This window comes from Diabrotica virgifera, chromosome 5, assembly GCF_917563875.1.
Source record: "Diabrotica virgifera virgifera chromosome 5, PGI_DIABVI_V3a".
In the NCBI taxonomy this organism is placed as follows: domain Eukaryota; kingdom Metazoa; phylum Arthropoda; class Insecta; order Coleoptera; family Chrysomelidae; genus Diabrotica; species Diabrotica virgifera.
The window spans coordinates 42884720-42910633 of NC_065447.1; the positions used below are offsets into that span (position 1 = coordinate 42884720).

At 34.7% G+C, this 25914-nt stretch overlaps 1 protein-coding gene across 6 annotated transcripts in view; it reads left to right on the forward strand.

The window, feature by feature from the left end:
• LOC114328397 (uncharacterized) overlaps positions 1-25914 on the forward strand; it is a 635699-nt gene that overhangs the window by 333996 nt on the left and 275789 nt on the right. For all 6 annotated transcript variants that reach the window (XR_007698442.1, XM_050652454.1, XM_050652455.1 and 3 more), the window contains exon 6: positions 21436-21971. Coding sequence is in view for 5 of the 6 variants with exons in the window: in XM_050652454.1 (XP_050508411.1) it covers positions 21436-21971 (536 nt within the window). In the remaining variant the exon portion in view is untranslated. The remainder of the gene's footprint in view (positions 1-21435; positions 21972-25914) is intronic.

Here is a 25914-nt window from a genome sequence, read left to right on the forward strand (position 1 = left end):
ACCCAATCGATTTTATGTTGTAAACTAAAGCGACACTCAAAATAGTCAAATAAACATCAAATCACACTCCTTGACGGGCAGAAACATAAATTAACACCCATAAAACGCAACTTTGCAGTTTTACTCCAACAAAAACAGAACTTGCTGGATCAAGCAGTTTTACTCGTATAAAACGCCGGCTACACTCTCGCCGAAGTCGATCGAGGTTCAACAAGTACGAGAGTGTAGACGGCCACCTAGTGCAACTTTACCTCGCTTCGTTCTACTTCCGTTCTCTGTCGGTCTCGCGCGTCCGAGTCAAAGGGATCAAAGTTGGTATCGCACGGCTTAAATGTGTTCCTCACGAAGTAGAACGAGTGTGTAGTGACGGTACTTCTGACTTCGGTCAACTTTGCTGAAGTAACTTCGCCGAGAGTGTGGTGCGCGCTGTAAGGTAATCTTTTACTCGAATTTATGATAATTACCCTTAAGTAAACAAATACTCTATGAATTATGATTATGTATTTGACTTGAGTATCTTTTCCCTTCTCGTCTATGCGTTTATTAGGCACAAACATTATTTACTGTTACTGGTGAACGGGTGATTTCCTGCAGTGAAAGGTTTAAAATTTTTATTTTATATTGGTGTTAATAATTACCTACGACTATTATTGCAATGTCCATTGGGTTTGTTCTGCCCTGATTTTAAACTTTTGTTTTCGTCTAAAAAATTTAAGACTGTATAATATACTTAAAAGTAATCAAAAATAACTCATATGATATGTTGTTATTCGATTTTCATTTGTTTCCGAGATTTTGAAATTTTTCTTACAAGCTGACGATTTATTTATTGCTCTAAAACCGGTTGAGGTCTGCAAATAAAATTTGGTGGGTTTTAAGACATAGTTATTGCGCATGTTTTGACATACAATTAAGAATTTCATATTTACCATTGGTGCGCGTACGGGTAATAGTCTGAAATTTTTTAAAGATAAAAATGGTACGCCAATGAAATATTTCAAATTAAAAATCTTTCTTGAATTCCTTGTTCAATTTGCGACAAAAAATATATCTTCCCTTTTTTTCATGCGACGCTTCGTTTTCATGCAAAAAATAAAACATCTTAACGGTTACAAAGTTTTCGACGAAGTTTCTATATGAATGTGTAGAAACCTATTTCGAGTACTGGGCGGTAAGATATTTTATTTTTTGCATGAAAACGAAGAGTCGTATGAAAAAACATGAAGATAGATTGTTTGTCAGAAATTGAACAGGGAATTCAAAAATAATTTTTAATTTGAAATATATCAGTGGCGTACTACTTTTTTGTTAAAATTTTTTTAGACTATTACCCGTACGCGCGCCAATGGTGAATATAAAATTCTTAATTGTGTGTCAAAACATGTGCACCAACTATGTCTTAAAACCCACTAAATTTCATTTCCACACCTCAACCGGTTTTAGAGCAATAAATAAATCGTCAGTTTGTAAGAAAAATTTTAACACCCCGTATCTCGGAAACAATTGAAAATCGAATGACAACATATGAGTTATTTTTGATTATTTTTACGTATATTATACAGTCTTAAAGTTTGGTGCGTTCCTCCCCACTCACCCTGTATTTAGGGCGCTAAAATATGTCCCGCACGCGGGCGTCAATCAGCCTTGCGGGGGCCCTGCCTACTTATGCAATAGTATACGTCCTTTAATATAGATTTATAATCGGAGGCTCCAAATATATATTTGTGCATGTTTTAATACATCTTCTTCCTCTTTATAAGCAATTCTGCTTGTTCATTGGCGGATTGATACCTCTATGGAAGGTTGTCGCTCCATCTTTTGCGCGGTCGGCCGATACTTCTTCTACCGATTGGTGATTTATCTCGTGCTATTTTGACCACACGTGTCTCCCCCATTCTGGTTATGTGGTTGTTCCATTCTTTTTTTCTAGTTAGTGTCCATTCGTTTATACACTGTACGTTACATTGTCTTCTAATATCTTCGCTCCTCTTTCGATCTCTCAGTGTATTTTCTGTAATTCTTCTCAGTACTCTCATCTCTGCCGTTTCCAGTAGTCTTTGTGTTGTGGCTGTATCGGGTCTTGTTTCTAATGTATATGTCATGATTGATCTTACCTGGCTTTATAAATTATTGACTTTATGTCAGTGTTAATATGTCGGTTTCGCCATATAGTGTTATTAAGGCATCCTGCCAATCTATTTGCTTTTTGTACTTGATTTCTCACTTCTTTGTCTAGGTCTCCGTAACTTGACAATGTAATTCCGAGGTATTTTACTTCCATTACTTGTTCAATACTGATACCATCAATTTCTCTTTTGCATCTGATTGGTTCTTTACTGATTACTATTGTTTTGGTTTTCTGAGATGAAATTGTCATATTGAATTATTTTGCTCTTATGTTAAATCTGTGGACTAATCTTTGCAGACTATCTTTATCTTGGGCTATCAATATTGCGTCGTCTGCGTAGCAGAGTATTTTTACTTCTTTGTTTCCCATTCTATATCCTCTTCCTTTGTTGACGTTTTTGGTGATTTCATCCATGATTACATTGAAAAGCATAGGACTCAATGAGTCTCCCTGTCTTATTCCGCTGCCTTTATCTATAGGTTCTGTAAGTTGTCCATCTATTCTGACTTCCATTTTGTTGTTTTGGTAGATGTTCTCAATAGTTTTTATGATATCTAGAGGGACTTCTCTATTATACAGAAGATGGATTACATCTTTGAGTCTTACTCTGTCAAATGCTTTCTTTAAGTCAATGAGACATAGAAATGCTGGTCTATTATACTCTAGTGATTTCTCAGTAATTTGCTTTATGACGAATATTGCATCTGTACACGATCTTCCAGTACGAAAACCTTGTTGTTCATCTGCTAAACTTATCCTCTGATTCATTACGTCTTGTAAGATTTTGGTTGTAAGTTTTAGGGTAGTATTTAACAAGTTGATACCTCTGTAATTTTCTGGCTGCTTTTTATCTCTTTTTTGAATAGTAGAATTAGTTCGCTCGTTTTCCATTCTTCCGGTGTTTTATTGTGTTTTATGATTTTGTTAATTAATGTTGTTAATTGTTGTGTCATTGCTGCTCCACACTATTTCAGTAATTCGTTTGGTATTCCATCCTTACCTGCAGCTTTTCTGTTCTTCAGCTTTTCGAGTGTTTTTCGTACTTCCTGTGCACTTATATTAACATCTTCATTTGTGGTAATTTCTGGTGTTTCCGGTTCTAGCATCATCTGTTCTTCCTCTGCATAGAGCTTTTTTAGATAGTCAATCCATGTATCCTTTTCTATGTGTTTTGGTTCTATTAGTTCCTTTACCTGCGTTCTTTGACCTCTTATAAATCGCCATATTTCCTTTTGGAGACCATAAAAATCATGTTCCATTTCTTTCGAAAAACGTTCCCAGTGATCATTTTTTATTCTTCTTACTACTGAATGTGTTTCGTTTCTTATAGTCGTATAATTATCGTATGCCTCTTGTGTTTTACTTGACATGTACTTTAGGTAAGCTTTTTCTTCTCTTTACATTATTCCTTCACTTCTGTACAAAACCATGGAGTTCTTCGTCTTGGAAGCGATGTATTTTTATTAATATTTCTTTCACCAAGAACTTCCTTGGCTGAGGCTAATATATTAGACTTAATTTTTGCCCAGCTTTCTTCGACTCCGTCACTTTCTGTGATATACATGTTGCTGCTTTTTCCGTTTGTTTAATATGTTAATTTATATGTTTGTTTGTTTAATGTTTCATGTTTTAATACATGAAGTCGATATTTGTAGCCATATTTATAATGTGGTTCTGAAACTGTTTTGATTATGCGTAGGAAGGGAAGAAACAACGGAGAACCTGAACCTGGAACAGGAGACAATTGCAAGCTCCAATGAATATGTATATCTGGGAATAAATCTAGCCAGTACAGGACGAAACGAAGAAAATATTAAAGAAAGGATAGTAAAGGGAAGACAGATGATAGGAGCCCTGAATTCGGTACTGTGGCAAAAAATATAAGAACAGGAAATAAATAATAAAAAACGAATTTATTCGTTATATTGTTATATTTAAAACACAACATTAAGACCACTATTAACCTGTGGAGCTGAAGTCTACCAATTAACCAAAAAGTACAACTCTAAATTACTAGCCACTGAGACGTATTTTTGGAGGTCACCAAGAGAATCTAGACTGAAACACTAGTAAGTACATTCTTTCACGGTTTTTGCTCTAAATTTTAAAGAACCGCTTGAATTGACATGAAATTTGGCATACGCATAGCTTACATGTCAAAGAAAAAAGTGATATTGTGCCAATGTGTGCTTTTGCCCTGGGGGTCACTTTCACCCCCTCTTAGGGGTGAAAAAATATATGTCCGAAATAAGTCCGGAAATGGATAAACACTTTTCGAGTTATTTTCGAGTGAATATGTTAATTTTTCAACAAAATAACCACATTTTTAGACGGTTTTTCGCAAATAACTCAAAAAGTAAGTATTTTGCCGAAAAAAACGTTCTTAGCAAAAATATAGTCTGTAAAAAAGTAAAAAAAATGGTGTACGCGCGAGGTCTCTGGACCTCGTAGAACCAGAGTTATAGCCAATGAAAAATAGGTTCATATTCGCCAAATTTCAAATAGAATATTTCGACGTGAAATATCCAAAAAATTAGGCACTTTTTGGGGAAAACCTATTATAACTTTTTTAAATTGTTTAAAAAAACTTTATTTCTGTTTTTATAAAAAGTTTCTAGCATCAAATTTAAGCAAGTTACGCTCAAAATAAAGTTGGTCCCTTTTGTTTTGGCAAAAAAAAAATCGGGAAGACCACCCCTAATTAGCAACTTAAATGAAATTAGTCGTTGCCGCTCCACAAATTATTTTACTTATGTTGTGTTCATATGATCTGTAAGTTTCATCGATTCAAAGTGCTTATTTTTGAAAAAATATGGTTTCAAAGTAAAATTTTCAAAAATTTTAATTTTGAAAAATATGCTTTTTTCAAAATAACTTAAAAATTGTTAGAGATACCAAATATCTCAAAAAACAGAAAAAGTCAGCATTGCTTTTCTGAATATCCTGTATTCTTTTGTTTTCCTGTAAGACAAAAATTGATTAAGATTTGGTGTTTCTAAATTTGCATACATTCGTGATCAGTGACTCGTTCAATCCCTTTTAACTACAGCCCTTTCAAAAATAAGGACTTTGAACCGATGAAACTTACAGATCATATAAACAATACATACACGAGTCAAGAAACTTGTGAAGTCGTAACGATTAAGTTCATTTGAGATACTAATTAGGAGGTGATTTTCCCGATTGTTTTAACAAAAAAAAAGGACTAACTTTATTTTGAGCGTAACTTGTTTACTTTTGATGCTAAAAATTTTTTTATAAAACAAAAATGAAGCTTTTTTTAAACACTAAATAAGTTGTAATGAGTTTTCCCCGAAATGTGCTTCATTTTTGGTTATTTCACGTTAAAGTATTCCATTTTTAATTTAACGAATATGAACCTATTTTTCATTAGCTATAACTCTGCTTCTACTAGGTATAGAGACGTGATATATACACCACTTTTTAAAATTTTTTACAGGCTATATTTTTGCTACGAATGTTTTTTCGACAAAATACTTACTTTTTGAGTTATTTGCGAAAAACTGTCTAAAAGCGTGGTTATTCTGTTGAAAAAATGAACATATTCAATGACAAATAACTCGAAAAATATTGACTTAATGAAAAAACTCTATAGAACAAAAGTTACTTACAATTAGTCAGTTTATCCATTTCCGGACTTACTTTGGTCGTATATTTTTTCACCCCCGAGGGGGGGTGAAAGCCACCCCAAGGGCAAAAGCACACATCGGCACAATATCACTTTTTTTCGTTGACTTGTTAGCTATGTGTATGCAAAATTTCATGTCAATCCAAGCGGTTCTTTAAAATTTAGAGGTTTTGCAATATTTTACCGTTAAAGAACGTACTACACATAGAAACGACGACATTAGACAAAACATGGGAATAGAAAGAATCATAGATGTTACAAGGTTATGTTTTTTTTTTCAAAATTGATGGTTTGGCTGGAAGACTGTCTTCTTCTTGATGTGCCTATCCGTGACGAATGTTGGCGATGATCCTGGCAACCTTTATCTTTATCTGAAGCAGCGCGGAAAGCTGCACATGTTGTGTTGAACTTGGTTCTGAGGTTCTTTAACCAGAATTCTTATTCTTCCTGGATATCGCTTTCCAAATATTTTTTTCTTGAAGAATAGCTAGTAGTTCATATCTGGATTTATTTTGCATAATGTGTTCAATTGTGACTTTCGAGATTTGGTGGTGGTTAGTACCTCTCGGTTCTTTTTCATTCTTCTGAGGATCTCTTCATTTTATACCCGGTCAGTCCACGGGATTTTAAGAATTCTCCGATATAGTCACATCTCAAATTCTTCCAATTTTCTGCACATATCTTCGTTTAAGGTCAACGATTCAACACCATAAAAAAGGACAGAGAAGACGCAGCATTCTTACTTTTGTGTCAAGAGAGAGATTGTGGATCTTGGAAGGCTTCTTTCCGGTTGAAGGTGGATCTAACTTTTCCAATGTGCCCTCTTATCTCTTGGTTGTTGGATTTTTCATTTATTGTGGGGCCGAGGTAGTTGTAGATCTTCATTCTTTCTACAGGGGTTTATATTTAGTCCATACTGTTGACTTTAATACGTGATTTTGTTCATAAAGACTTGTTTGTAGGTCTTCTAGATTGTCCGCAAATATGTACCTACTACGTTGTCATCTGCAAGCCTGATGTAGCTTAGGCGGTACACGTTTAGAAGAATACCTTTTTCAGTTTTGTGCAAAGCTTCGATTGATATTCTTTCAGAGTAGAGACTGAAGATTTGAGGAAACAAAATACAGCCTTGCCTCACTCCACGCATAATTTTTACATATTTGGTGTGTTCACTTTCATCTCTTTACTTTCAAAGATTTGCGCTCTGATTCCAGTAAAGGTTTGTAATTATTTTTAGATCTTAGTTTTTAATTCCTGCTTCATTTAGTAGGTATTCGCATCATCTTGGCGTGCTGTAGGTACTCGATCAAATGCTTTCTCGTAATCAACCAGACATGAGTATACGTCGCAATTGACGTCTCTGCATCTCTGGAATAAGACCTATGTATTGAGAATAAAGCCTTAGAGAGAATAGTAATGGACAATTCCGCTGAAAACCGAAATTATGTATTAGTGCAGTCACTGAAGGTGGATATGAGCAATTACCTCCGATTTCGTTGAACCTCTATCGATTTGCATGAAAATTGGTGAGTGGTTAGAGGATATCTCAAGGAACAAAGGCGACGTGGTGCCAACTGGCGCTTTTACCCTGGGGGTGGATGCCACCCCTCCTCGGGGGTGAAAATTATTTTATTAAAAATAACCCCACAATTCGATAGAGGGACAAATTATAAGCAAAATTTGTAGTATAAATTTATTAAAATAAATCAAAATTTTTAAGCTATTAAAGATCAAAGATTTTAATTTTTCGTGAGAAAAATGTATGTTTTTAACACCCTCAGCGCCAGGGTATCCTTTTAGATACACACTGTCGTCAACGCTGTGTACCGAAAAAGATACACATGGTTCGTTGTGTTCGATCTGTTGTGTCTCCTAAAAGAACACAGTTTCTTCAGTTTTTTTATGTAGAGAATAATGTTATGGCCTAAGCCAATTTCCTGGTATAACTGGGTTTGGCCTTAGACATGAAAGATAGGTTGTATGTAACTAGAAATTCATATGAAAAATGTTATTGCAGTACATAACTATTTGAACCCATTTTTGCAAGAATCAGTTAATATTTAGATATTATTATTGTTTTTATTTATATACCCAAATGTGTTATAAAAATTATATTTATTCTGAAAGAAAGAACAAAAATATACAAATTCTTAAAATAAAAATAAAGATATAATATGTATGAAACTAGAAAAAATTGATTTGATATTTAGTGCGTTGCATTATAACATTTTTTACAAATAATGATGTCACACACAGAACATTTGGTGTTTACTTGAGATGCTCTCACAATTTTTCCTTCGGCATTTTTTACTCCTTTCCTTCCGTATTTCTTGTAACACTCCGAACAACGCCCTCTGACTTTCTTGCCATCTTGGACATTTGTCACTAGATGATGCACATCTTGTTTTATGGTTCCAGATGGGCCAGCAATAGTGACGTTTTGTGTAGAACATTTTACAAGCATTGAAGTTAGAACATGTTCACGAAATTCCGTTATAGTAAGCTTTTTACGGATAGTGTTCTGGTTATACAGGAAATGAGCATTGACCAAACTCGTCCCCCAAATAATTTCGAACATAAGTTTTCTGTACCAGCAACCTAGTCCAACGCAACCGGACCGATCTGTCACACTATGCGTTTTCACCGGATGCGTTTCCACCGCATCCGGTGAAAACGCATAGTGTGACAGATCGGTTCGGTTGCGTTGGAAACGGATGCGTTTTGAGTCATCGGTACGCGCTTACAAACTGCACCAGACTAAACGCATAGTGTGGCAGGTCGGTCCGGTTGCGTTGGAAACGGATGCGTTTTCACCGCATCCGGTCAAAATGCATAATGTGGCATCGGCCTTAGGTTTTGGAGAAGAATGGTGTCGCTTTCTGGAAGTTGACGGCTGATTACATTGGTCACTGTCATCGGTGTTGCTATCATTGCTTGAATCTAAATCCGGTTCAAAGTCTCCATCATTGTCAGAGTCGTCACTTGAGAAATAATACATCTTAATCAAAGTCTACTAAATCAGTAAAAGCACAACTAAAGTACTTTACACGTACACAATAACACTATTTTGTTCGTAGAATTGTTTTTTACTTTCCAGCACTATTGTTTTTATCGAATTGTTTATCTTTATAGGCGAACACTCGTGTTTGTAGAATGGTTAATGTTCTAAGCAAAGAAGTTGGTCAGTCAGAACTTGAAAAGAAATAAAAATATATTAAAAACAAGTTGTGTATCTTTTTTGATACACATGGCCCTTACGCGAAAGTCTTCGAAAAACTTTATGCTAGGCCAGTGTATCGAAAATGATACACACTTGAAAAATACAAAAATAAACTGCAAATAAATAAAAAATTACTTCAGTCGCCCTAAAATAACATAAAAAACTCTATTCATTCAAAAAAACATTTTGGCCCAGAACGAAATTTTTGTGAACTAGCCGTGGCGCTGAGGGTGTAACCGATTTTTCATAAATAACTCAAAAACTATAAGTTTTTGCAAAAAAGTTATTATTATCAAAATTGAGGCTAGTAAAAAATTAAATAAAATCCTTACTAGAAAAACATTTCAATGTTAACTAAAAGTGAGTTATAGGTAATGGAATCTATATTTCTTTCGTCGAGTACCCAAATCTAAGTATTCAAGCTTAAATACTGGGATAATGGTGCATTTTATAACATAAACTTATTAAACATTTGTCAAAGTTCATAGAAATATCTATCAAATAAGTCCTCGAACAAGTTGATAGCATTAAAATTTATGCAACAAAAATGTTTCAAAATGTATCTTTTAAAAATTTTTCCAAAAAATGTTGATTGTTTTTTTGTAAATAACTCCGTTAATTTTTAAGATATAAGGTTCCTCTAAAAACTAATTGAAAGTTGATTCCAAGAGCTATTAAAAAACGTCAAAATTAGTTTTTAAACCTCTTACCTTTTTAAAAATAAAAGGTTAAATGGCCCCGGTTACATGGTTCTCGCAGCAAAATTGAAATATTAAACGTTTCTATCTCGGTTATTTTTTACTCTACGGAAATAGTAAAATGGATAAAGTATTTGAAACAGAAAAAACTAAAATTTAGTTATATATGATTTTTTACGTATATTGAGTATTTTTGGAGTTATGTATTATCAAAAGAAAATGAAAAGTACGATAATTTTAAAAATTCAGATTTTTTTAAATTATATCTTTTTTTTTTCAAAAATATGCACTCTAAGCGGGTCAAAATTGTTGAAATCATTAACTATGTTAACCTAAAGAAATTCTTGTGAGGATTACATACTACAAATTTTAATTTTTGTGGAAATGGCGTATGCTTTATTTTTCACTTTTTCCTAAAAAAATCGAAAGGGTTCTCTTATTTTCATCATAACTTGCTTAATTTTGACGCTATTAACGTCTACTGGAGCTCATTTGATAGGAATTCCGAAGTACTTTGACAAGTGCTTAACAAGTACATATATTATATAAAATGCATCGTTTTCCCGTTATGTAAGCTTGAATATGATATTGTGTTCTTGGATATGATAATATATTGAGTACTCGTCGAAAAAAATATACATTTAATTACCCATAACTCACTTTGAAATAACATTAGTTTATTTCTTTAAGTGGGAAGTGTATTAAATTTTTTATTATCTTTAATTTTGGTAATAATAGCTTTTTTACAAAAGGTTATAGTTTTTGAGTAATACGTGAAAAACAGCTTTAAAACATGCATTTTCTTAAGAAAAAATAAAATCTTTGATATTTAATAACTTAAAAAGTATTGATTTATGTTAATAACCTTATATAACAAATTTTGCTTAGAAGTTGCCCCTCTATCGATTTCTGGTATTATTTTTAATAAAAAAATTTCACCTCCGAGAAGGGGTGGCATCCCCCCCCAGGGTAAAGCGCAAGTTGGCATCATGTCACCTTTGTTCCTTGAAGTATCTTCTAACTACTCACCAATTTTCATAAAAATCGATGAAGGTTCAACGAAATCGGAGGTGAAAACCTTCAGTGACTCCACTATGAATGCAAAAAAAAAGAAAAAACACATCGAAAAAGTGTGCATCAAATGGTCAAGGAGATTAAGATTAAAAGAAAACTATGAATATATTAATTTGTGAAAAATGAAAAAGGACCCTTAAATATAATCACCACCTATAAAGACTGATTGTATAACTGTTTTTAACAACATTTAAATATCACGTGGAAAAATATACGTAGTAGTTTCATGTTCATCATGCTATTAACACAGTTAATCGTGAGAAAACTGGACACAAAGAGCATTGCGCAATCATAAAAGATGAAAAACAAAAAAAATATTTGTATGAATATCTAGTGAGCGTAGCGACAAAATTCCAGTTGAGCAGTTGCAAGCGATCACAATAAAACAGTGATTACAAGTCACCCATAAAAGTAGTATAATTAGATAGCCTAGGAAAACAATTGGAAAGAGTTTTTAGTTTACTTGGGTTTGTTCCGCCAAAAGTTGTTTTTTTGCTGGTGTGCTGTCTGTGCAGTGCATTTGATAAAAAGAATATGAGTAAGTCTATAGTGGTAGTGTTATTAGTATAATTAATTAGTTACTAATTAGTGTAATTAGTATCCTGAGTTTCAACATAGACCAAAAGAACTTTGTTATTGTAATAAAGGGGTAAAGGATGTACCCGTACCCGTACCCCTGTTAAGATCGGCAAAATGCTCTCACTCCCAGAATTTAATTTTTTTTTATTTTTTATGTTTTATGTGATTAACAAATAAGACTCGGCGCGCAATTTTAATCCTCCACTTATCCTTCCCCCTCCCCATCACCAACAACATCATTTTTTCGTTTTTATTTTTTTTAGGTAGATACAATAAATTAAAATTTTTTTAAAAAACACACATATTATAGTCGAGGCTTTTACAGAATATGTAGATATATTTTTATAAACCCGTAGGTTGAGTGTAATACATAACCACAGAAGGCATACATAACCTCAGAAGTTAAGTGAGTTCTTGAAGACATTCAAAAATGGGGAAAACACGTACAATACAAACCCTTCAAAAACGTTTTGAAGTGTTTTTGGGGGGACTAATTTGGGTGTTTGAACGTGTTTTGCCCAATTTTTGAATGTCCTAAAAAGGACTCATTACTTCAAATTATATATAACTTATAAAAAACATTGATGTGATCTATTTTGAAATCTATAAAATGGGAAAAATCCCTAAAAAATTTTGGGAGTGAAGGCATTTTGCCTTTCTTAACGGGGGGTGCCTTTTGTATTTACTCTGCTTTTATCTTTTATCGTAGTTTTTTACACAAAAAGGTAACACGTTTCTTTGTCAGTGTCACGTGCCAGTAGGTATTTAGTGGTTTGAAGATTCTGACATCTAAATCTTTGCGTGCAGTGTGAAGGGAATGAAATCATAATAACACGTGCTCACGAGCTGATTCTAAAGCTTTCATGCTTTGAGTATCACTACTTTGTCTATCTAATTCAATTAATACCTTTCTCATTTTAGATGGTTTGACATAATTAAAAAATTGTCCTAACCAATGATAAAATCCATCGGCATCTATCTACTTGTTTTAACACGTAGTCCCGGAGGTGATCCATGCTCTATATTTTAAACTCTCTTTTATGTAAACTAGTTATTTTTCTGGCAAAAATAAGCATAGATGCAATGTAGATGCCACTGTCCCTGATAACAGTTCAGTAACATTTTTTTCTATACTTTCTTCTTAAAGTTCCATCTCCTATCGGAGGTTGGATATCATAATGGCTATGGTCACTTTGTTGGCTGCTGCTCTGAACAGTTGTAATGAACTACAATTAAACCATTCTCTAAGGTTCCTCAGCCAGGAGATGCGTCTTCTTCCTTGGATACTTCCTTGCATAATAACTCTCAGCAACTCATATTTTTCTCCTCTGGTTATGTGACCCAAATATTCCAGTTTTCTTGTTTTTATACTGTTCATAATTTCTAACTCCTTATTTAAACGTCGTAGCACTTCAACATTGGTAATCCTTTGAACTCACTGAATTTTCAATATTCTTCTGTAACACCACATTTCGAACGCTTCTGTTTTTCTTATGTGTTGTCTCTTCAATGTCCAAGCTTCCATTCCGTATAGTAATATCGAAAATATGTAGCATCTTAGAGCCCTCAATCTGAGAGGCAACTGAAGGTCTTTGTTTGTAAGCAGTGTCATTTTTATAAATGCTGGCCTTGCAGTTTCAATTCGGACTTTAATTTCTTTTGGTCATTTTTGTCATCTACCCAGGTTCCTAGATATTTGTATGTCTTTACTTTTTCTATTTGGGTTTGCTCTAGTATTAACCTTTCATTTCCATGTTGTGTTTTTGAGACAATCATAAATTTAGTTTTTTTCTTGTTTATTTTGAGTCCATATCGAATGCAATAATCGTTAATTCTATTTAACAATGCTTGTAGCGATTCCAGGGTGTCTGCCATTATAACGGTGTCATCGGCGAATCTTATGTTATTTACTATTCTTCCGTTTATAGAGATTCCATCACTTAGTTCCGCTATCGCTTCCTGAAATATAGCTTCTATACGGTGTGATACAAAATAACTTCTTGTAACGAGGAAGTGAAGTGGATTTTAAATTTAAAAGGTAATACAGGGTGTTTCATTAATAAAAAACATATCTTTGATTTAGTGCTGTGTTATGGAGGATCCTGTATATTTGTAACTAACTGGACTTCGATGGTAATCCATAAATATTATGTTATACTAATAGACAGAGAGCTAGAGCCGAAAAATAATCGTCATAAGTAATATGGAGTTTTTCCTGTGAAATGTGTTCTTTGTATATTGACAATTATGACCCCTTTCAGGCTGACACCTCAGTGGATACAGGAAGTAGCAATAAGAGATGAAAGGGGAAAGTTAGTGCAGTTATTAAAGGTTTTCACCTCCTATTTTGTTAAACCTCCATCGATTTGCATGAAAATTGGTGACTGGTTAGGGTTAGAGCATACCTCAAGAAATAAAACTGATTTGGTGCCAACTTGCACTTTTACCCTGGTGGTGAATACCACCCCTTCCCGCGGGTGAAAACAATTTTATAAAAAATAATCCCACAAATCGATAGAGGACAAATTTTAAATAAAATTTGTTAAATTATGTTATTAAAATAAATCAACACTTTTTGAGTTATTAAAGATCAAAGATTTGTCTATTTAAGAGCATATGCGTGAAGTTACGGATGATAAAAAGAACATATTAATAAATTATTGTATGTTAGTAAAATATTATTTTAATACCGGGTGTCCACTTATATTTTCCCCCATTTTAACTGCATATAACTTCTAAACGGCTCAAGATAGAAATATGCGGTTTTCGCTGAAATGTTTTATTTTAGTAAAAGTTTTGTCTGAATGGACTGAATTTTTTATATCGCTTTCAAATACGAAAAGAAAAATGGCGGATTTTTGAAAAAAAACGTTGACTTTTTTTAACGGAACACCCAGTATATTTGTTTGTAAGTTGAAAGAAAGGTCATTCCCCTATCCAGCGATATAAAGTTTTTCAAAATCGGTTGTCTAATCACTAATTAATTTTTAAAATGAGAGGTGCAACGTGATATCACATACTTAAATAACATAACTAAACAAATTGATATTATGATATGTGATTTCCACAATATTGTCAAAGTACTGTCAAAGTATAAAGACGTATTTAAAAAGTTCTTTCCAAAACTTTAAATATTTCGAAGTTCTAAACCTTTTTGAAGGATCAGACAGGCTGCCGACGAGTTTGTACAACATCGAATATCTTAAAAATAGGTATACATTTCGTGGGGCAGAAAAGTAAGTTAAAAAAAACAATTATAAAGAGGACCGATGGAGGTAAGTCCAAATATTTACTCAAATCTTCCGCTGTTTGATAATTCTGATATTGATATTGATCAAAATAATGAAAATTTAACGTGCAATGCCTTAAACGGCGTTTCTAAAACACCTAAGGCCATAGCGGAAAAGAAAAAACAGAACAACATGGAACCAGAACAAGAATCAGAAATAGTAGAGAAAAATAAAACTAAAAACAAAAATAAGAAGGCAGCAAAACGTCAAAGGCCGAATGAGTGCCAGGAAGATGAAGATTCAGTGGCTGAAATGAAAAAGCAACTAAAAGAAAAGGACGAAGAAATTAAAAAACTCAGAAACCAAATCCATCAATTGAATGAAAAAATCAATGGACTACAAAATACAATAATAAACTCTCAAGAAAAAGTAATCGAAACTATAGATAAAAGATTCGACGAACTTAAAAACGAAAACCAGACAACCGATATACAAATAAATGAAAAAAAATCGATGACAGCAATCCCAAAGAAAAAAATTGAAGATACTAATAATAACATCGCAAATACAAAAAATTTACCCATAACACCCACAACAAAAACAAATGAAGATTTCCCTTCCCTGCCAAAAAAGGTCGGAAAAGACAACAGCGTGCCATCAACATCTAAGATACAAGAACTATTTCCTTCCCTACCGAATAAGGGCAGGGAAGAGACAATGGAAACAAGCGAAATTGATAATATCCTTATCACCGAACAAAACAATCAAGAAAGCACTATAAACAGGTCCAAACCAAAACCACCCGTCATAAAACTACAAACAGTAAACGAAACAGGAACAATATTGAAAATTGCTGAAACTCAAAAGATATACACAGACAATAAAATCTCCAAAAACGGAAGAGAAACACTCATTCAAACAAAATGCCCTGAAGATTATAGAAAATTTACCCATATCTTGGAAGATTATAACAAAGAAATCAAAATTCAGTGGATCGCCTTCCCATTACACGAAGATATCAAGCCCAAAATGGTTATTAGAGGACTTCCCTCAAATACAAAACCTATAGATATACAAACGGAACTATTAAATAAACATGAAATAAATACAATTAACGTAACAAACATGAAGTCTAGGAAGGCAGACAAAAAATCTCTGCCAATGTTTATAATTACAGTGGAAAAAGAAGACGTACCCAAAGCCAAGAAAATTACCAACCTTATGTACATGAGAGTAGTAATAGAAGATCTAAGAAAGAGCAACGGACCAACTCAATGTTTTAATTGCCAGGGCTTCCACCACGCCCAAAATGCATGCTTCAAAGACGCTAGGTGCGTAAAGTGCGGAGAAAATCACAAGAGTAAATTCTGCCAAATTCCAGCAGAACAAAAAGCAAAATGTGCTAATTGCCAAGGGCAACACCCGGCAAGTTATAGAGGATGCCCAAAGATACCTGCCTGGGGAAGACCCAGACAAATAACAATAGAAAACAGAACACAACAACCTAAAAGAAACAATGGGCAATCGTACGCCCAAATCACCAAACCAACCCAAAACCCAACAACAGATTCGACCATATTAATTTCAAAAGAACAACAAAAAGGACTGGCCACGATGATAGAAGAGCTAGTCATAAAAACGGTAAGTGAAGCGATTAAAAATGTAAAAATAGCACTGAACTAAGGCACGAAACTAGGGGATACCTGAAGATAGGCTCCTGGAATTCAGGCGGCATAAGAACTAATACAAACGTGCTGGACGAATTAATAAATAGATATGAAATGGATGTCGTAGCATTGCAAGAAACTAAACTAACTCATACCATCAATATCAAGTTTCCAGGATACGACATCTACAGGAACGACCACAGAGCAAATTCAGGAGGAACTGCTATCCTAGTGAGAAAAGGAATAAATCATACATTACAACATACGCCACCACTAAACACTATGGAAGCAACAACAATAAAAGTCCAGATGAGACAAGGTGAAATAAGGATCACTTCAGCATATGTAAGGCCAACAGATCCTTTAAACGACGACGACCTGAATACGTTCCTGAACGCCGAAGAACCGTCCATAATAATAGGAGACCTAAACGCCCGATCCCCTAACTGGAACGATAGAGCTACAAACAGAAACGGTAGAATACTGAATAATTATCTAGTGAACAACGAAGACACCATGGTGATTGGGCCTATCGAACCAACCTACTTTCCTGGAAATGCTCTACCAACCCATTTAGATATAGTAGTGGCCAAAAGCCTAGGACTACAAACAGACATCCGAACCTTAAACGAAGGATCAGCAGACCACAACCCCATACTCATAGAAATAGGTACATGGGAAGAAGATAACAGAACAACAAAGAAAAGAAAGAAAACCAAGTGGTCTAACTTCAAACGCCTAGTGAGCATAGGAATTGGAAACATTCCTACAATTGACAATCCACAAGAAATAGAGGAAAAAGTCCTAGAGCTCGAAAACATCATAAAAGAAGCACTAAGAAATAGCACTACTGAAGAAGAATATGAAATTCATATGGGAAGATTTAGAGACATAAATCAAGAAATAAAAGAAATGATAAGGGAAAAGAACAGAGCCAAAAAGAGAGCCAGAAGAACAAGAAACCAGGAAGATAAAAATAGGGCAAATCGACTGAATCGACAAGTCAAACAGGCACTAATAGACCATAGAAGCCAAAAGTGGGAAAACTACATAAAAGAAATGGAGGAAAGGAGCCAAAATATGCAAGAAATATGGAGGCTCCAAAGAACTTTAAGAAACGATAGAAAACCCATTCCCCCACTACATGGAGAAAATGGGATCGTCTACACAGAAGAAGATAAAGCCGAGGTGATGAGAAGGACACTTGAAAGAGAGTGTACACTGAATTATCACCAAGACGAAGATATAGACTTTATCGAAGAAGTCGAAGAAACAGAACTAGAAACGCCCGAAGAACAAGAAGAAACAATAAATCCCACATCACCAAGAGAAATAAGTGAACTGATTCGAAAAAGTTCACCAAAGAAAGCACCTGGTCCAGACGAAATCACTAACAGAGCTCTGAAGTATCTTCCCTCGAAAGCAGTTGTGTATTTGACAAATATAACAAACGCAATACTAAGATACAGGCTCTTCCCAAATCGATGGAAGGAAGCCCATGTAATTATGATACCCAAGCCAGGAAAGAACCACATATTTCCTCAAAATTACAGGCCGATTAGCTTACTTCCAGCAGTCAGTAAGATAGTGGAGCGGGTCATCCAAACCAGGCTCCAATCAGAGACAGACAGGCTAGGCATAATCCCAGAATCACAGTTTGGATTCAGAGCTCAACATTCCAGCGAACTTCAAATATTAAGACTTACCGAATATATAGTAGCTGGATTCAATGACCAACAATATACGGGAGCAGCCTTTCTGGATGTAAGCAAAGCCTTTGATAGAGTGTGGCATGAAGGACTGACATACAAAATGAGAGATTATGGATACAGCGGGGCCATGACGAAACTCATCTCCTCGTACCTAAGCGACCGGAAGTTCATGGTCCGGATAGGACCAGTTCTATCAGAACACGGAATGCCGGAAGCTGGAGTACCACAGGGGGCAGTTTTATCACCCCTTCTGTATACCATATATACAGCAGATGTTCCAAGAACACCCGGAACATTGATCAGCCTTTATGCAGACGACACTGCAATTGCTGCAAAACACATGAACCTAGATATAGCTGTAAGAAATCTACAGACGGCATTGGATACAATGGAAGAATGGAGTATCCAATGGAAAATAGCAATAAATCCAGATAAGACCCAAGCGGTTATCTTCAAAAAGAGAAGAGATAACCCAGAAGAACAGCTAACATTGCAAGACAGACCCATCGAATGGCAAAACGAAGTTAAATATTTAGGAGTCACAATGGACCAAGGTCTTACATTCACATCACATGTCAACGCAACAGTCCAGAAAACAGCAGCGGCCAGATCGGCAATAAGAGGACTCACAGGAAGAAGAAGCAAATTAGCTATGAAAACAAAATTAAGACTGATAAATAGCATTATACTGCCAATAATTACATACGCATCTCTTGCATGGGGTCACATAAGTCAAAGTAACAAAAAGAAGATACAAGCGGCACACAACAACTGCCTCAGAGAAGCTGCAAACGTGCCCAGATACGTCGCCGAACGGTTCTTATTTAGAGACCTAAAACAAATAAGAGTACTGGATATTATGGAGGAAAAAGCCAGAACAAAATTTGCTGAGCTAGAAGACCACCCAAACCGGATCTTGCAAGAGATATTAAGGTATGATGTGTACCATAGATGGAAACATAGGAGACCCAAACAACAAATATTAGTAAATATATAATAAAGGCTAGATAATCGTAGCTCTATCAAAAGAAGACAACTTGCTCACCTTTGGCATCTCATTATATTTATTAATGTTGATTTTTATAATTTTCAGACATCCCTCAAAAAAAATATACAAAAAACTTCAAAACGGCTTCAGCCAATAAACAAATCAATAAAATATTAACAATAGGCGAAAGCCACAAAAAAAAATATTAGTAACAAAACCCAAAAAAGGGCACGAGGGGCCCACATCCTCGAGCGCCGAGTCGCCGAACTGGACATAGCCCAGAGCGGGGACTCGGCGCCCGAGCAAGCAAAACAGATCGAAGATAAGTCACTAGAGATAGCGGGAATAGAGCGCCTCACGCTGGCCTGCATTGATCGGGGTAGGATTTCATATGGGAGTCCGTGTACCCAAGACTCCCATATGATAAGCACTTTGCTGATTGAGAGCCCCTATAGCGCATCAGAGTGCTATCGGGGGGTAAGTGGATGGTCTGGAGCATTGAAGCGGGGTGGAGTGATTCCTGCTTACGGGAGTTAATCCTCCTCGCCCCAATGAATTGTATCACCCGAATGTCATTCTCTAGGGGTGAGCAAGTCTCTCAGGCTGGGTTAAATCACTATGCTTGCTTGCTTGCTTGATTTCCACATTGCATCTCTCATTTTAAAAATTAATTGCTCAGTCATTTGACCACCGATTTTAAAAAAAATTATATCGTTGGATAGGGAAATGACCGATTTTTCAAGTTTTTAGGTAAATGACCATTTTTTATGTCGCTTTTAAATAAAAAATGGCTTTGGAAAAGAAACGTTGTTGCCTTTTTTTATTGAAACACCCAGTATATTTTTTTGTAGCTTGAAAAAACGGTCATTTACCTATCCAGCGATATTAAATTTTTTAAAATCGGTTGTCAAATGACTTAGCTAATAATTTTTAAAATGAAAGATGCAATGTGGAAATCACATAACATAATATCATTTTGCTTAGTTATATTTAGGTATGTGATATCCACGTTGCACCGCTCATTTGAAAAATGAATTACTCAGTGATTTGACAACCGATTTTGAAAATCTTTATATCGCTGGATAGGTGAATGTCCTTTCTTTCAATTTACAAAAAAAATATACTGGGTGTTCCATTAAAAAAAAGTCAACAACGTTTTTTTTCAAAAATCCGCCATTTTTCTTTTCGTATTTGAAAGCGATATAAAAAATTCAATACATTCAGACAAAACTTTTACTAAAATAAAACATTTGATCGAAAACCTCATATTTCTATGTTAAGCCGTTTAGAAGTTATAGGCAGTTAAAATGGGGGAAAATATAAGTGGACACCCGGTATTATTTCGATATTTAATTAAATTGTTTCTATCAATATAAACTGAATATGTCCAGAAACTGGGTGTGTCCAATAATGGGTACATTTTACATATTCGAATACACTTTTGCTAAATTTATAATATCGAAAAATGTATTATAAAAATAATATTTTAGTAACATACAATTAATTAGTATGTTTTTTATCATTCGTAACTTCACGCATGTGCTCTTAAACAGACAAATCTTTGATCTTTAATAACTCAAAAAGTATTGATTTATTTTAATAACATGATATAACAAATTTTACTTATAATTTGTCCCACTATCGATTTGTGGGGTTATTTTTAATAAAATAGTTTTCACCGTTGAGAAGGGGTGGTATCCACTCCCAGGGTAAAAGTGCAAGTTGGTACCAAATCATTTTTATTTCTTGGGGTATGCTCTAACTAGTCACCAATTTTCATGCAAATCGATGGAGGTTTAACAAAATAGGAGGTGAAAACCTTTAAAGACTACACTAACTTTCCCCTTTCATCCCTTATTGCTACTTCCTGTATCCACTGAGGTGTCAGCCTGAAAAGGGTCATAATTATCAATATACAATAGACACATTTCACATGCCAAACTCCATATTACTTTTGACGATGATTTTTCGGCTCTAGCTCTTAGACTATAATAAGTCGCTAAAGAGTTCTAAAAACAACTGGTTTTTATATAGAAGGAGATCAAAAATCTAAAAATTAAAAGTATAATGCAGAAAACATAAAACTTAATTAACCTATGAAATGCCCATAGTGTCAAAATTTCATAAATGTCAATAGTGTCAAAATTTCATAACAGTGGAGTAAACTTGCCTGAGGTTGAACCAATGACAAACAAGCATTATGGTGCGGTAAATCTGAATTACTCCTCCTAGTTTAAAAACAGGGTATAGTATTGATGCAAAGTTAAATGCGTCATTGTTTTTGCTATTAAAACTGTTCTTGAATGGGAGCTTACCTCTATGAAGTTTTTCTGTGTGAACCAAAATATTTATTTTTTCTTTATTTATTTATCATTTCCTTATCATCTATTTATTTGTCCTTCCAAATTTTCGTTTTACTAAGTTTACCGTTTTTTTTTTGTATTAAAAATATTAGGCATAGTGAATTCTAACGTATGTTTATTGTTTCAGGCACGATAATGACTCCCCAGCAACGCGTTGCCACCAAATCAGATTACATCTACATCCCCCTGAAAGGTCCCACGTCTCCAAACAATCAAACGCTCTCTGGTAGCGCTCCGTTCAACAACAACGACGCCTCCCCTAAATCCAACTCTGTCACGTCGAAACCGCCGCTGCCCAAACAGCCGCCTCGCGTCGTCCACGCAAGTGTCAAACCGTCGGCTGCCGCCTCCAGCGCGGCGGACAGGCAACATCGCCCAGACACGCGACAACAGCGCAGGCGGACTATCGATTCCACGTCTGGTGGTTGCCCACTGCCAATGGAGCCCATGGGGCTTATTGAAACCGATTTAGATACGGAAATTACCGTTATTACGAGTGGTGCCAATGTGAAAACTAGAAGTTTGTTGGATTTGGGGGCTCAACCCCATCGGTTGACTTTGGCCAGGGGGGACGGCGAACAAGGTCCCGAACACCATCCCCAAAACAGACCGCACAAGTCCATGGAGTTTCTTCTGGATAAACAGAATCTCAAGGTCGTCGAGGTAAGCTGATACCTTTTTGTGTAGTTGTAAAGTACACGCGGTCTGAACGCCCACGCTAGGCTTTTGTATTTAAATATTCCAGTGAATATTCGAAAGTTCCGAAAAGACGTTACAATTTCAAATAGCACAAACGTAAGTTGGAAGTTAACATTTGTTTTAAGACATTTAAAGCAATTTGAAATGCTATTATATAATTCTGGATTAGCTGACGTTAAAACTATGTATTTTTTACAAAAAAATATTTTGGAAAAAGATAAACTCACTAACTAGTTAAATAATATTGATATATCAGTACTAAAAATTCTGGATATATTTTAGTATAACAACTTGATAAATCAATTAATTAAAAGCCAGAAATTAAAAGTTTTATAAAATAAATTAAATATACTTTAATATAATATTAACTAAAAATATAACTTGATATTTTGTTATTTCCTTTTGAAATTTCGTAATAAGTATTCATCTATTACATTAATCAGTGACTATTAGTTTTATTATTAGTAGAAGAACCTATCTAGTGTTTGACAGCAAGAATGACAGCTGTTCTAAATATCTGCAGGTTTTTATAAACTAATTTTTCTTCAAATATTTAAAATATAATAATTTTTTATAGAGGAGGGTAGTATGGCGTTTTTATATAAATTAATCTGTATTGGATATTGGAGTTTTTCATGATTTGTGTAGGACTTTTCTCAATATGGATTATTTCTGTATTTTATATTGTCTTTATACAGAGGGTGTTTCTTTGGGAAAATAACATACTTTAACGTTAACTGTAAAAACGGGATGCATCGTCGATCTCAAAAATCCCAAACTTAATCGGTCTTACTTCATCAATAACAGTGATACCGAGTGTTTTATCTAATTTCCAACTTATGTGGTTCATAACCTTTTAACCACACTGTATATTTTCTTTAAATTTCGTACGTGAATTTTCTTTAAGATGTGAATGAATTGGTGCAATGTTAACATTTTAGTGTTTTTTTATTACGTGCGACAAATAATTCATAACAAATATTGATCTTTAATTAATTAATGAATATTAAAGCGCCCACAAAAAATACTTGACTTTAATCAACAAAATATAGTATAAAAATAACTATTAACAAAACGAAAGTAATTGTTCAAAATGACCACCACCTTGTTGAAGGCAAAGTGTTGCTCTTTTTGTAATATGTCTGACTGACTTCCTAACTTCGTCTGGATAATTTTTCAAATCTTGAAAGTCGTCGTTAATCGTTTTAAAAAATTCTTCCCTACTGTGTATTTCATCGTTATAAACTTTGGATTTTACATATCCGTAAACATAATAATCGATACGATTAAAATCACATGATCGTGTAGGCTAGCCATGAGAACTGCCTCTACCAATGTATCTATTGGACTATTGGGAAAATTGTTGGATAAATATCTCTAACTATGTACCTGCATGTAATGTCTACCAAACGTACTAATAAGACCAGTGCTAAAATATGGTTCAGAAACTTGGTCACTTACACTGAATGACCAAGAACTGCTCAAACGTTTTGAGCGAAAAATCCTAAGACGAATATATGGAGGCATAAAAGAACAAGGTTTGTGGCGCAGGCGTTACAACTTTTGAGTTGTATAGAAGTTTTGGAGAACCTGACGTTGTAAAATTCATTAAGGTAGCACGCCTTAGATGGAGAGGTCATGTTATCAAGCGAGAGGAAGATGTCATAGTCACAAAAGTTTTTGATCGAGGAGGGCCGATAGGACAACGAGCAAGAGGAATACCGAGACTTCAGTACCAAGACAACTTATAAAATTATTTAAAATCTATTGGAATTAGGGCATGGAGAAGAGTTGCCAGAGACAAGGGCGAATGGAGGATTGTTCTGAAGAAGGCTTTGGCTCATGTACCTGTAGTGTGGTTCCATGGAGCCCATGGGGTTTATTGAAACGGATTTAGATGTGGTGCCAATGTGAAAACGAGAAGTTTGTTGAATTTGGGGGCTCAACCCCATCGTTTGACTTTAGCCAGGGGGGACGGCGAACAAGGTCCTGAACACCATCCCCAAAACAGACCGCACAAGTCCATGGAGTTTCTTCTGGATAAACAGAATCTCAAGGTCGTCGAGGTAAGCTGATACCTTTTTGTGTAGTTGTAAAGTACACGCGGTCTGAACGCCCACGCTAGGCTTTTGTATTTAAATATTTCAGTGAAAATTCCACACCTGTAATTTTGAACCAATCAAAATACGTTATTTTGACAGATCACCATGGCAACGGAAGTATTTTATCGGAAATTTTTTGCTCGTGGGGTACCCAACAGCGAATTATAGTGGAAATTTTTTGACGTTTACAATAACAGAACATTTTTGACAGACTGGTTTTTATTTGTTTACATAATTTAGTTTTGATTCATTTTCTATCACTTGTAGTTACTCAAAACTTATGTAAAATTGAAGAATATACTATTTTCTATCTTGAAATGGTATTCCCATGCAACTACAATGAGTAGAAATTACGAATTTGAAAGCCTAAATAATTGCTGACAAAGCTATGGCGCGCTATTAATCTGTTCATGCAGCTTTGGATTTTCAAATGCAAATTTGGTGTGGAATTTTCTTACCGAATACCACGGGAAGTCAAATTAATATCCGGAAATTTTTTTTTGATCATGAATATTTTTAGAAAATTTCCCTCGTCTGCGACTCGGGAAATTTTCAAAATATTCATGATCTCAAAAAAATTTCCGGAAATAATTTGACCTCTAGTGGTATTACTAGTGAATATTCGAAAGTTCCGAAAAGACGTTACAATTTCAAATAGCACAAACGTAAGTTGGAAGTTAACATTTGTTTTAAGACATCTAAATATGAAACAAGCAATTTGAAATGCTATTATATAATTCTGGATTAGCTGACGTTAAAACTATGTATTTTTTACAAAAAAATATTTTGGAAAAAGATAAACGCACTAAAATAAACTAGTTAATAATTGATGGATTCGACTGTTACTTGATGTAAGTTCATTTTATCCAACAATAAAACACTGAAAACGTTTGTTTTCTATACCTCCACAAAATTTATTATAACTAAGTGACTACAGCTGTTTCGGCAGAGTGCCTTTCTCAAGTGATATAGTTTACAATGTGTTTGCCTTTTTAAGTCTTCAACTGAAGAGGTTGAGGAGTGGGGAGTTGTTTGTCTCGAGTTGGTCATTCAGAATTATATCTGTATTTTTCAGTTTATTAATTTCCATAGATTCTAAAAAAGATAGCTTAAGGCCTTTATTTTGAATATGCAGAATTTGAAACTCTTCATTGAAAGAATGATTATGATCTAGAAGGTGAAGTGCGTATGTAGAAGTGTCTGTTTTTCTATTGTTGAATGCCCTTTTGTGTTCTGCTATCCGTTTGTCAAAAGTTCTGCCAGTTTGACCGATGTACGTTTTCGGACAGTCACCACAAGTTAGTTTGTACACAACACTCTGTAGTTGCTTTCTCTTTCGGCTTTTATTGTTCTTAATATATTTGCTTAAGTTGTTGTTAGTTCTGAAAGCTGGTGTTATTCCTTTCTTTTTTATGTATCTGGCTTTCTGAAAAGCCCTGAAATTAGTGTATCCACCACCACAGAAAGAACCCAGTACCTTCTGCTCTCTCACATATACTGGCAAGATAACAACAAAAATAGCCAGATACATAAAAAAGAAAGGAATAACACCAGCTTTCAGAACTAACAACAACTTAAGCAAATATATTAAGAACAATAAAAGCCGAAAGAGAAAGCAACTACAGAGTGGTGTGTACAAACTAACTTGTGGTGACTGTCCGAAAACGTACATCGGTCAAACTGGCAGAACTTTTGACAAACGGATAGCAGAACACAAAAGGGCATTCAACAATAGAAAAACAGACACTTCTACATACGCACTTCACCTTCTAGATCATAGTCATTCTTTCAATGAAGAATTTCAA